General features: G+C 37.7%; 1 protein-coding gene across 1 annotated transcript in view; it reads right to left on the bottom strand.

Annotated features, from left to right (window-relative positions):
- Nucleotides 1-14,635, bottom strand: part of LOC109065174 (copine-8-like) — a 123,644-nt gene that overhangs the window by 80,220 nt on the left and 28,789 nt on the right. Inside the window, exon 2 of the mRNA XM_042745989.1 lies at nucleotides 2,846-2,886. Within this exon, the coding sequence (XP_042601923.1) occupies nucleotides 2,846-2,886 (41 nt within the window). The remainder of the gene's footprint in view (nucleotides 1-2,845; nucleotides 2,887-14,635) is intronic.

Here is a 14,635-nt window from a genome sequence, read left to right as displayed (position 1 = left end):
CCCTGGCGGGCAGCTGCTGCCTCCACCAGTACGCTGGCAACCTTGGAACTAGGTAAGTGTTGCACAGCACACTCAGTCCCTGCATTCCACCTCGCTGCCCCACTGCAGGTACGTCGGTGGTTCAACTGGTCCCACTTGTACAGTAGCTGGAAGCCTGGCTAGCACTGTCCAGCCCATCTTGCTGGCTCCTTCAGACCATCAGACTCGGCTATGCAAATCAGTTTGCCCGATGTCCCTCCAAGTTCAGGGGCATCCACTTCACATCTGTGAAGGCAGCCAATGCTCATGTCTTGTATGTGGAGATCGCAGTCCTGCTGGCGAAGAACGTGATGGAGCCGGTCCCTCCAGGCGATATGAAGATGGGGTTATAAAGCCCCTACTTCATTTTACCCAAGAAAGGTGGTTAGTTACGACCGATCTTCGACCTGTCTGTCTTGAACCGGGCCCTTCACAGGCTACCGTTCAAGATGCTAATGCAGAAGCGCATCTTTGGGTGCATTTGTCCCCGAGACTGGTTTGCAGCGATCGACCTGAAGGATGCCTATTTTAATGTCTCAATTCTTCCGTGCCACAGACCTTTTCTGTGGTTCGTGTTTGAAGGAGGGGCATATCAGTACAAGGTCCTGCCCTTCGGGCTGTCCCTGTACCCCCATGTCTTCACAAAAGTTGCGGAGGGGGCTCTTGTTCCCCTGAGAGAGCAGGGTGTTTGCATCCTCAACATTCGCATTCTCATCTCAACGAATGGCTAGCACAGTCTCGGGATCAGTTGTGTGAGCAAAGGGACTTGGTGCTCAGGCACCTCAGCCTGTTGGGCCTTCGGGTCAGCTGGGAAAAGATCAAACTCTCCCCGACACAGAGGATCTCTCTTCTCAGTATGGCGTTGGATTCGGTCAAACAGACAGCATGCCTCACAGAGGACCATGCACAGTCGGTGTTGAGCTGCTTGAATTCATTCAAAGGCAGGACTACGGTCCCACTGAAACAATTTCAGAGGATCCTGGGGCATATGGCAGCCGCTGCAACAGTAACGCCGCTGGGGCTGCTTCATATGAGACCGCTTCAGCACTGGCTCCATGGCTGAGTCCCGAGGTGGGCGTGGCAGCGCGGCATTTACCCGGTCCAAGTCACACAGGCCTGCCGCCAAACCTTTACCCCGTGTTCAGACCTCACATTTCTTCAGGCAGGAGTGCCCCAGAACAGGTCTCGAGGCGTGCTGTGACAAACACAGATGCTGCACCACCAGCTGGGGTGCACGTACAACAGACAAGCAGTTTCAGAAGTGTGGACGGGCCCCCAACTGTTGTAAGCAGTTTGCCTTGCCTTGCCTTGAACCGTCTCAAAGGATGCTTACAAGGCAAGCACGAACTGGTCCGTACGGACAACACTGCGACCGTTGTGTACATCAACTGACAAGGTGGTCTGCGCTCCCGTCGTATGTCGCAACTCGCCTGCCACCTCCTCCTTTTGAGTATCTGAGGTAGCTTCGTGCCATTCACATCCCGGGTCTGCACAACCGTGTGGCCGAGGAGCTGTCACAAGCCGCACTTCTTGGAGAAAGGAGACTCCTTTCCCAGATTGTCCAGCTGATTTGGAGATGTTTCGGAGTCGCTCAGTGGATGCTTGCATCATTTATATCATTTATATTTTAAATTAGTTCATGTTGCTTTTGTGCAATAGATGAATAACAATGTATTTGTTTTATATATTTTATCTTTAGATATTTCTATTTTGTGGGAGTCCCCTGAATGATTTTATTCTCCCGCAGCAGCATCTTGTCGCTCGCAGCGGCATCTTGTCCTGTGCCGCACTCTGTTGTTTCGAGAATTAAATTATTATTATATTTTAAGTTCAAATGAGTGATGTGTAAATGAATGAGTGTATAAACTGGTGAGTAAGTGAGTGATTCAGTGAGTGAGTGAGTGAGTGAGTGAGTGAGTGAGTGAGGGTGAGAGAGTGAATGAATGGGTAAGTGAGTGAGTGAATAAATGAGTGATTCAATGAATGAGGGTGAGAGTGAGTGAATGGGTGAGTGAGTGTGTGTGTGTGAGTGAGTGAGAGAGAGAGAGAGAGAGAGAGAGAGAGAGAGAGAGAGAGAATGAATGAATGGGTGAGTGAATAAATGAGTGATTCAGTGAGTGAGGGTGAGAGAGTGAATGAATGTGTGTGTGAGTGAGTGAGTGAGTGAGTGAGTGAGTGAGTGAGTGAGTGAGTGAGTGTGTGGGTTATTGAGTAATTTATTTGTATATGTGAAAAATGAGTCTGATAGTAAACGAGTAAGTGAACTAATGAGTGAGGGACAGTGTAATTGAGTATATTAAAGAGTGGAAAAAATAACTGAATGAGTGAGAGTTTAAACAAATAAATCAAATAAATTAATAAGTGATTGTGTATTCTACTTATGCAAAGTATTTGAGAGTAGATAGGTCATTACAGATCATAAAAATAATTAAAATAAATTAATAAAAAATTATGACATTATAAAACACCCAAAGTAGGATAACAACATTAACTATTATCTCTCAAAAGGACTTTTGTGGAGTTGGAGGCAAATATTACAATAAGCAGGCCGCCCACAGTGTGTCTATATCTGAAGGCCGTGCCACATTCAGATCTGAAGCTTGGAGGCTTTACTTCACACAATCAGTGCGTGAGAATGCAAACAGAAGCAATGAGTCATGTGATTGTGTAATCTTTCAGACAGTGAAGAAAGTCCCCTCTTAACAAGGCTGAAAGCAGATTGTACTGCCATACACGAGATCATAGTAAACCATGGAATGAGAAATTGATAAGTATATTTCATGGTGCAGTATGCATTTGAACAAGAAAGAAAAAATAATAATCTTACTTGGATCTGATTTGGAAAACGTGTCTCTGTCAAGCAGGTTTCTGTAAAAAAAAATGAAACATAAAGAGTAATGAATATGCATGAAAACTATATGACAGACAGACATCTCTCTCTCTCTCTCTCTCTCTCTCTCTCTCTCGGTGTGTGTGTGTAAACTGTTGTTGTTGGCACAAAAGGAGTTTTAAGTAGGAAAGGTTGGAGGTAACTTAAAATTTTTAAATTCTCCTTCAAAACACACAGACTATTATATACCTGCTACATTTTCATAAGAAATATTTGTATGTGGAAAAATGAGAAATAATAATTGAACATACTCTGTAATATGAAATTATATACAAAGAATTATAGATATTAACCAGTTATGTCTCACTTAAAATTTTTATTCAGCAAGGACGCATTAAATGAGAAAATGTGAAAATCAAAAGTGAGAGTAAAGGCATTTAAAATGTTATAATATATTAAAGACAGCCCATTTCAAATAAATACTGTTCTTTTACATTTTCTATTGATTGATTGATTTTATCTCCCAGCAGTTCAGCTTATTCCTTGACTTTACACATCTAAAGCCTAACATGCAGCACATTGTTCCACTTGTCTTAGATTTAATAAATGTTGTTCATGATGTAAGTATTAGCATTTTTCTTCAACTATCCAAAGTTTCATTACCTTTTTAATTTTAATTTTAATTTATTTTATCTGTAGGTTGTTTGCTAAAATGACATTAATCACATGCTGAACAAGTGTCATCACAATAGCTTGTTCATGATTAAAGAAATATTAAAATAAATTCATGCATAACAATTGCCCTTCTGTTACAGTCTCATCTCCAGAGTTATTCAATGGCACATATAAGATGTGTCTTGGCCTTCACAAGCTAATTAACTAACAAAAACTGACAGCCATTGAAGATTTAGTTAACTGGAGAATCAACCACCACAATATTATTCACAATAAGACCACCCCGATCAGCCAGATAGAGTAAAGTAACATATGCGGAGATTATAAACATATAAAACATATACATATAAAAGTCTTAAAGGTGTGAGGGTATGTTTACATGACAACAATGTACTAAAACGGAAAACAGGCCAGTAGTTGGTGATGTCACTTTGTAAACAATCACTATGTGTCTGCGCACATATAAACTGAACATGTAATTTGCTTGTGCATGATGTCAGTGTCACGTTTTTGTAGTTTACACAGAGACGATAATGGTATCATTTTCATAAATGTGCATTTTTAAATGTGTTTTGAAAAGTTTTCATTTTCAGGCCCCAAAACACTGTTGTGTGAAAAAAAAAAAGAAAAAAAAAAATCAAAATGCATACAAAGTTTTCCATTTTTAGTTGAAAATGGTGTTGTGTAAACACCCCCTCAGAGAAAGGCTAGAAATGAGGCTTGAAAACTAGAATTATGAGTGGAGAGGGAAATATAAACAGTGCAGAATATAGATGCATTAAGGCAGACGGTCAAGGTAAACTTGGCAGGTGCAGCAGGGAATATCTGAAGTTCCGCATCTGGGCTTTAGTAACTGTGCATTAGTGCAGGCTGTGAGGTAAATGATTGTGTCAGTGGTGGGTTCTGAAAGACTGCCCTGTCCTCTCTGATAAAATCTTGAGTTTAGGGCAGAGGTTTTCTGTTCCAAGAGGATGAAGAGATTGTGCTGAGGGACTGGAAATAAAGTCTTTCTGATCTAGAGCTTATACATAGCCGTTCCATTATGAAGACGTGCTTAGTATATCCCTTGACAAGCAGAACAAATCCCTGGGATTGTCTGGGACTTCCATTTAGTGTCTTATGTACTCCTTCTCTCTCTCTCTCTGCCTCACCTGTTGCCTTTCCTAAAGGAATATTCCTGATTATTTTCATCATAATACATATGGACAGCATCGGTCTGTCAGCAAAACTTCCCTTGGTGTTTATTAGCACACTGAAAATATATTTACAGTAAATATACTTACTGTATAATGTAATTTTAGCAGACAACCGGGCAATAAACACACATGTGAATGCATAATAGAAATGCTTACCAATCCTGTTTGTGTAAAAGTTATCTTTGTTATATATATATATATATATATATATAGTATATATATATATATATATACAGTATTGTTCAAAATAATGCAGTACAATGTGACTAACCAGAATAATCAAGGTTTTTATTATATTTTTTTATTGCTACGTGGCAAACAGTTACCAGTAGGTTCAGTAGATTCTCAGGAAAACAAACAAGACCCAGCATTCATGATATGCACGCTCTTAAGGCTGTGCAATTGGGCAATTAGTTGAAGGGGTGTGTTCAAAAAAATAGCAGTGTCTACCTTTGACTGTACAAACTCGCAAAACTTTTTGTAACAAACTTTTTTTTTTCTGGGATTTAGCAATCCTGTGAATCAACCTAACTAATATTTATTTGTATGACCACAGTTTTTTTAAAAACTGCTTTGACCATCTGTGTGGCATGAGTCACCAATTGTTGCACCTCTCAGCTGTTATTCCACTCATGATTCTTTAACAACATTCACACATTCATTCACATTTCTTGGTTTTGCTTCAGAAACAGCATTTTTGATATCACCCCACAAGTTCTCAACTTGATTAAGAAAAAAAAAAAAAAAAAACAACAAAAAATAAAAAAAAAAAAAAAAACAAAAAAAAAAAACAAACAAAAAACAACACAAAAACAAAAAAAATTATGGAGATTGGGCTGGCCACTTCCATAACATTAATTTGTTTGTTTTGGAACCAAGACTTTGAAGTTTGATAGTGTGTTTTGGGTCATTGTCTTGTTGAAAACAACCATTTCAAGGGCATGTCCTCTCAGCATAGGCAACATGAATCTTCAAGTATTTTAACATATTGCGAACTGATCCATGATCCCTGGTATGCCCGATAAATAGGCCCAACACCATAGTAGGGAGAAACATGCCCAATCCATGATGCTTGCACCTCCATGCTTCACTGTCTTCACTGTGTACTGTGGCTTTAATTCAGAGTTTGGGGGTCGTCTCACAAACTGCCTGTGGCCCTTGGACCCACAAAAAGAACAACTTTTACTCTCATCAGTCCACAAAATGTTCCTTCCATTTCTCTTTAGGCCAGTTGATGTGTTCTTTTGCAAATTGTAACCTCCTTCTGCACATTTGCCTTTTTTTTTAACAGAGGGACTTTGCGGGGGATTCTTGAAAATAGATTAGCGTTCACACAGCCGTCACTCTAACTGTCACAGTACTTACAGGTAACTCCCAGACTGTCTTTGATCATCCTGGAGGTGATCATTGGCTGAGCCTTTGCCATTCTGGTTATTCTTCTATCCATTTTGATGGTTGTTTCTTCTCCGTTTCTTCCACGTCTCTCTGGTTTTGCTCTCCATTTCTAAGGCATTGGGGAGATCATTTAGCTGAACAGCCTATCATTTTTGCTCTTTAAGTTTTCCCTCTATAATCAACTTTTAATGACAAAGTACGCGTTCTGGTGGGCTTGAACGACCCATTTCCCCTCAGCTTTCAAATGCATGTTGTTCAACAAGTGTTGGCTTCATCCTTAAATAGGGGCCACCTGATTCACATTCTTTCACGATGACCTCATGATGAACCATCGATTTTTTGACCACTTTCAACTAATTCAACTAATTGCCCAATGCACAGCCTTAAGAGCGTGGTCTGAATGCTGGGTCTCATTTGTTTTCTGACTGAAACCTACTGGTAATTGTTTGCCACGTTAACAGTGATTATTCTGTTAGTCACATTGTACTGCATATATATATAATATATATATAACAAAGTATCATCATCTAACTATCTATCTCCTGTTTTATTATGGGGTTACTTTTGGGTCTGATGTGGAGTTGATGATTTTATATTTATTACTTGATATATATATATAATATAACTATATAAAAAATATATAGTTTATATATAATATATTATCTCCTGTTGTATTTATGGTTTACTTTTGGAACTCTGAGATGTGGAGTTGATTATTTTATTTATTTACTTGTATATATTTTTATTTTGTACGAATTTATATATTTTTATGTGTATGTAAATTTGCCAAACTGTTTTATAAAGCCAGAGCACAATGTATCCCACAATTTCAATCTTTTTTCTTGCTCCTCTTGATTGGAGTGTCTGAAATTCATAATGCATTTAAAACAAAATACTATGCTAGAAGTCCTTTCCAGGTAGAATTTGTAAAAATATAATGTAAAAGTAGTAACAAACCAAAAAAACTTATAATAATGCTTTGACCAAATACTGCTCATTGTTGTTACATACATGTCTGTAAGTATAACACTTCTCCTGCTCATTGTTACATGGAATGCTCCTTTTAATCTGTGATTCCGGGCAGCTGTACACATGGGGTAATGTCACGTTGGGTTTCCAGTGCTTGCAGGGTCCAGCGCGCTCGATAAGGGCTTCCACCTGACATGCTAATAAAATTGACACATGCTTCAAGGAGTTTTCAGTGGAAAGCATGATAAATGCATAAAAAACACTCTTTCTCTCAGCTGTAATTTCCAGTGGGTGGGTGAATGTTCCTGGCAATCTGACGAAGGGGAAAGACCTCAAGGACAAGACGGCGAGAGAGAGAGACAGATGGGCAAAGAGAATGAGAGGGAGAGACAGGAAGACTGGATGACAGTAAACAAAGAGAGAGACAGATATACGGAGTAGGAATTTACTAATAATGTATTTGCCAACAGCTCTGTTTATTTGCTCACACTGTCAACAAATGCAATGTAATTCTGTTTATTGTGTTTCAAACTAGATTTGAGAATAACGTGTGACTTTATAGAGAGGTTCTGGATGTGTATTATGTTAATTAGTAAGTGTCAATAGTAAATTAGAATAATCTGGAATGATTAATATTTAAATTACTACAAAAGTAAATAAAAACAAAATTATCTGTGACTGTGAATTCATACAGTGATTAGCCAATTCCTCACCAAAGCATACTGAACTCAGGATAATGAAGCCTCTCTTCCATTGACATTCATTTTAAAAACCAACCTGTTCTCAGTCCTAAAGTCTGAAAATGATAATGAAAATAATGGCTCAAAATATCACGTATTGATCTATAAAATTCATGATAAGAAATTTCCCATGCCCTTCACATCAGTATATTATGAAAATGTTTCTCAAATGAAAGCCATGGGTTTATCGTGTCGCTTTTGGTGTATGAAAATGATGCACAAAAAATAAAAAACCATTTGACATTTAAATTTTGTCAATTCACTTGTTCATTCACACATAATAGTGCTAATAAGTGTGCTAGCAATAGTTAGAAAGATTTACAATGATAAAATTGCTAGTATATTAGAATAAATTAGAAAATTAGACAGCCAACTTTGTCCGCATAAAAATGTAATTTAAAAAAAGTAAACTTACATACATAAAAAGCATATTAAATGCAGGTAAAGTGTTTACTTTAATGTTTCGAATAACATTTGTGAAAATAAAACAGATATGGGTAAAATAATGTTTAATCTTCATTAAGCATAACAAGCATAAAAACAAAAAAAAATTATGTGGACATTATGTTTAAATGAGCATATATTTAAATGAGTATGGTATGTTTACTTACACACAGTTATTATTGAATGAGACTCCATGACTTAATTTAGATACTCACAGTGCAATTAGCTTCTAGTTAAACTGGATTCCAGTCAGTTACAGTAATAAGGCAGTTTTTATGTTGAAATACAGCATACAATGACAGCGCAACCATTTAGTGAATTTGCCCTTGAGGGACGTGTCTTCAGTGTCACCAAATAAACTGCAGATAGATTGAGTGACAATGCTAAAGGTTTCCAACCCTGAAGTTCATTGGTGGCTTCAAAAGTGCAGCGTGAACTCCAGTCAGAGTGTAAATAACAGGGCAAGAGGGAGTAGTGGTATAGTTTTGCTCTCTGTGCAACCGTCATCTATTTCATCCGCTGACAGAATACAGACAGATGCAGCCCCTCGGAGCGAGAGTGAGGGGTGCCAGAGTGAGAGACATCAAAGCTGGAAATGAAAGTGAGGGTGAGATGTTGCTTGTCACATGTTAGGAATCCCTGAGTAAAAAGCACAGAGGAAAACGTGACATTCCCGGCAGTTCACACCCACCCACTCTCCCCCTCTCCCAGACAACATCCAGGCTGTCTCCCTTAATAATCAGCAAGTGTTCAGACTGTGCAGTCTGCATGTCTTCGAGAAGATCAGAGGTTCAAGCCATTACTGTATTTCATAATGGTCCGAAATAAACACATCATTCTCCATAAGCCTTAATTTTTATGTGTTAGACGTCTGACCAAATGGGTCTAGATTTCTATTACAACTAGTTATGGAACTCAAATATCAGCTTATGGATCTTCAGATCAAAAATTGTGGATTACCAGAAAATGCATATATAATATATGCCAATAACAGCCATTCAAAAGTTTTGGATCAGCAAGATTTTTAATATTTAAAATTTTAAAGAAGTTCCCATGCTCACAAAGGCTGCATTTTTTTAAATAAAAAATACAGAAAAAAAAACAGCAATGTTGTGAATTATTTTTGCAATTTAAAATATCAGTTTTCCATTTTAAAATATAGTTTAAAATATAAATGATTACTGTAATGAAAAGCTGAATTTTCATCAGCCATTACTCCAGTCTTCAGTGTCACATGATTCTTCGGAAATCATTCTAATATGATGATTTATTATCAATGTTGAAAAAGTTGTGCTGCTTATTTAATCATTTATTTTGGAACCTGTGATATGTTTTTCAAAAGAACAGCATTTTTTTGTAACAATATACAGCACCGTTCAAAAGTTTGGGGTCAGTAAAAAATGTTTTCTTTCTTTTTTGAAATAAATAAATGTGTTGAATTGATAAAAAGTGATAGTAAAAAACATTGTTACAAAAGATTTCTATTTTAAATAATATTTTTAATAATATATATATATATATATATATATATATATATATATATATTTTTTTTTTTTTTTTTTTTTTTTTTTACTTTTTATTCATCAAAACAAATCCTGAAAAAAGATCAGATTCTAAAATAATAATAATAATAATAATAATAATAATAATAATAATAATTCAGCAATGGCTTTGATAGTTACAGATTATGGTTCTTCTGTTTGTGGACATATATGCATTTATTTTTTATATATTTTATATATTTCAGTTTTAGGAATTATTATTAAGAAATTAATTGAAGAACAAGCAAAACATTCCCAGAATATGAAGTAAGCAAGGCATTTGAGTAAATCATGCATGACTGTCATGAAAACAGACATCATTAATGGCGCTTTTCCACTGCATGGTACGTCACTGTACGGCTCGGTACGGTTCACTTTTCCTCTGGGTACAGTACCTGGTACCTGGTACTTTTTTTAGTACCACCTCGGTTGAGGTTCCAAGTGAACTGTACCATTACCAAAACGTGACATGTAAACTCTGTTGATCATGGATTGGACGGAGAGAATCGTCACTACCTGCATCACTGAACTTGTGACACAAACACAAAAAAAACCCCGCTAGATTTGACACATTTGACACCATTTTATTTACAAAACACCAAAATAGCTCAACTTTTAAATCCAAAAAGCAAATACTTTCTCAAATTTTAGGCCACAGTCTGCCTGTATACTCATTGCAATGTGAAATGGTATGAAATGTAAATCCTACAATGCAGGGCTCTAGAGTGCGACCTAATTTCTCAATGGTGTGACTAAAAAAAAAATCAGAGGTTGCACTGGTGCGACCAGCCATTCGAGGGGAAAAAAAGTCTCTTTAACTCTGAAAGTCTCCCTGTGGTTAAACAACAGACACTAGAGCCCTGCATTTCAGCCCGGGCCCGACGGGCCCCGACTTTTTTACGCCCCTCGAGCTGGGCTTCGGGCCAATTTTCACATCATAATTCAGGCGCGGGCCGGGCTGGGCCGGGCCTCCCGCCTGTTTGCCATGCTGGTGGAAACAACACTAGACTGTGGTACCGCGACTGTCTAGAGCAGCTGGACGGTGTTTAGTGTCCCGCAGCAGCAGTATGGTGTGTGCTGTCAGCGCAGCTGAAAAGTTCTGCGTTCAAATACATGCAATAGGCTTAAGCTTGCCGCAAAGCACCGGCAAAAGTAATTACCATAAATGTAACAGGGGGAAATAGTAAGGATATATTTGAATTATTTACTAATAAACTAGTGTTTTCTGAGTCTTTGTCGCAAGGATGAACTTGCTGATCCTGACTCCCCATCTCCTCATTAGACGTGCCTTAAGAGAGAATTAAGTGCATCTTTACGGATTATGATTATAATGAAAGAGTTTTTGTTTTCGATTTGTTTTATTTCGTTAAGTAGTCATTTAAAGCTTTCTATAGATATATCTAGCATGTCTATAGATATATTTATCATGTCTATTTATCATGTCTATAAATATATTTATAAAAAGTTAGGCGCACCAGTGCAACCAGTGCAAGAAGTTAGTCTAGAGCCCTGCAATGGCACTTAATATATACAATTGGAATTTCCTATCAGCCATCTGTGTCCAACTGTAATGTTCGGTATCTATAATCTCTTCTAAAAAGACTGGATTAAACCAGTATGATCTTCAATTGTTTTTTTTAACACTTCAAAACATCTTAGTTTACAATAATTACCCTAGTAAGTGCCTTAAGGTGTCCTGAACATTCCTTTCATTTCATCCTTTCATTACCTTCAGTTACAGTAAGGTTAGCATGTGAAATCCGGTTAAGGCAGCTTTGTGTTTTCTTGAAAGGAATGTTTTGCTGTAAATATGCTGTACCAGGAACATGTTTTTCTTTTTCAGTTTTGAGACACTTAGGCATATGTTGCTGTAAATATAATCTACCGGCTTCAGCGTTGGTCATCTGGGACGGCCATCATGCTTTAATCACCGTAGTGGCCAAGCAGCAATCAGACGCGCAAAGAGCGGTGAGGGAATCGGTTCATCAGAGACGCAGCTGTTTGAATACCCAGAGAGAAGCAAGGGCTTTTAATTAAAGAACAGTCACAGTACAGTGGACCTGCTACGCTTTCCCGCCGTGTCATTTTATGGGGGGAGGAGGGGAGGGGTGTGACAGAAGAACTAAGGAAGTGTGACAAATCATTATATGATTACACAAAGGTGGTGCGACAAAACGGGAGCAGAGAGGGCCAAGGGAAGGCGGACGTAGATTGGGTGGATATGAAGTTTTGGATTTGCATTTATAAAGATACGAACACAGAGGTAACAGCCCAGAGAGGAAGGTTCAGGCCTTGGTAAAATAAGCTATGAAGTAGGAATATAGTTTGAGTTACTTGAGACCTGCTGCAAAGAACAACACTGACCACCGATATCCCTGTTGAATGAACATGGACCATTAAGCTAATTTCCACTGGTCAGATCGATCTGGTCTGATAATTTTAGAGGGGCTTTGGGAATTTCTCAGCCTTAAGCCCAAAGTGTTCTTCGATTTTTACAGTGCACATGAAACAAATTTTAGAATAGTACGCGCACCTACCGGTAACCGCAGGTCATACATGCACGTTGAATTTGTTTTGAACTAATCAGTTGTTCCACATTAGTGGCAACACTGTCCCAGATCGTTGTTTCACAGTATTGGCAGCACTGGAGAGGGAGGTTGTTAAAAAGTAACAATAGAAGATAATGAGACAGAAACAGATACCTGCATTGACAAGTGGCTTTCGTGCACGCTATCAAATGCATTGAAAGGCTATGCACTCAACTGTATGCATATGCTAGTGTACGTGTACAAAAACAAAGTATACTTTGGGCTTTAAGCTGCAGTCACACTAGATTTTGAGCATGCAAAATTTCTTCAGATGCTGCAACGGTCATGGTATGACCACGTTCTTCAGCGTCTTTTTATAAACTTAAATTCAACACATAACTATGGAAGCCAGTTTCCTTCAATGAACAAAAAATATAACAAGGTAATTGCGAGTTACAAAGTCAGAATTGTGAGATATAAACTCACAATTCTGAGGTTTGTTCTTGCAATTGGGAGTTTATATCTCCCAATTTTGACTTTCTTTTTTTCTCACAATTACGAGTTCATATCTCACAATTGTGACATTTCTTCTCACAACTAAATTTTTTAATTCAGCTACGAGGACATGCCGTTACGTATAATTCTTCTATTGGTCAGTGGTCACACAAAATCTGAATTTGCAGGTCAGAGTTCACCTAACTTGAACTCTGGAATGCAGTGAAATGCTAAAGAACTTTGAAAGAGTTTCCATTTCCGCTCCAGTTTGCATGCGTATGAGTTAGGGTCAGGTATTTGTGTTATGATTATGATTAGAGCTGGAGTTGGAGTTAGAACACTATTCAGCATTCAAGCAATCACTGCCTTCTAATTTTAAGGGTAGGTTAGGGTTAGGTGACCTACGATGTTGTTCCAGGACCAGCAAAGCATGTTGATCTATTAACATGTCCTGCTAAATTATATGTGCGTGAAGGGACTAACTTGAGACTCGTCTGTCTGTATCCTGTCACAAATTATATACATATGCCAATTATTGTCCAAATACAATATATATATATATATATATATTTGCAATTATATTATTAAAAAATATTAGTAATATTAATGCTGAATATTAATATTAAATTATTTAAACTTAAAGGGTTAGTTCACTGCGTTTTACTCACCCCCCGAGGTATCCTAGGTGTATATGACTTTCTTCTTTCAAATGAATTGAGTAGGAGTTATTAAAAATTGTCTTTGATCTTTCAAGCGCTATCATTGCAGTCAGAGGGTGTTGCATTCCTTCAGTCCAAAAGAAGTGTAATAAAAAGCACCCTTCCATAAAAAAAAAGTAACTCACACGGCTCCAGGGGGTGAACAAAGGCCTTCTGTAGCGATTCTATGCGTTTCTAGATTGCGCCAACAGTTGTACACAGAAGCAGTTCCGGGAGCATGACGTATGAGGTCAGCTTTGCGCATGCTCCAGTGAGTCTCGTGAAAACCAACGTTTGTTTACAGGATCAAAAGAAGCAAAGTTTCCTTACTTTAGCAAAGGAAAACCAGTTTCCTCTTGGCTTATATCAAAATCCTCTGACAATCTTCTTTTTAAATCCAGTGTGCGTCACTTCTGAGCGGCGCATGCACAAAGCTGACCTCATACGTAATTCCCCTGGAACTGTTTTTCTTACAAAAACGCATTGATTCGCTACAGAATGCCTTTGTTCACCCCCCTGAGCTGTGTGAGACACTTTTTTATGGATGGGCGTTTTTTATTTAACTTCTTTTGGACTGAAGCAATGCAACACCCACTGACTGCAATGATAGAGCTTGAAAGATCAAAGACAATTTTTAATATAACTCTGACAGTATTCGTCTGAAAGAAAAAGTCATATACAGCTAGGATGCTTTGGGGGTGAGTAGAAGGCTGACTTTTTTTTTTTTTTTTTTGGTGATATAACTTTTTTATAGTTTTTATACCAACTCAATGATTATAAACTTTTTTATTGTTTGTAAAATTGTGATGAAATGGAAGTGGCAACATACTTTTTTTTTTTTTTTGCATTTACAAACAGAAAAATATTCATAAAAAAAAAAAAAAACCTTTCAATATGGTAAATTTTAATTTCATGTCAACTTTGAGCCACATGTCAGGTTTTAGACTGAAACTTTTTTTTTTTTGTTTATGGTTTTCATTCATTATAGCCATTCTACAGTAGGTTTTTCTTTTTTCTTTTTTCATATTTAACTTTGAGTGCCTTGGACTATGGATCCCTTCATCAAAAGGACCATTTTACACCCAAACACTCTTTGCTTGCCTAAA

The sequence above is a fragment of the Cyprinus carpio genome, chromosome A4, assembly GCF_018340385.1.
Source record: "Cyprinus carpio isolate SPL01 chromosome A4, ASM1834038v1, whole genome shotgun sequence".
Taxonomy (NCBI): Eukaryota; Metazoa; Chordata; class Actinopteri; order Cypriniformes; family Cyprinidae; genus Cyprinus; species Cyprinus carpio.
Note: the sequence above shows the minus strand (reverse complement) of the source record. Positions and strands in the feature narration are given on the sequence as shown.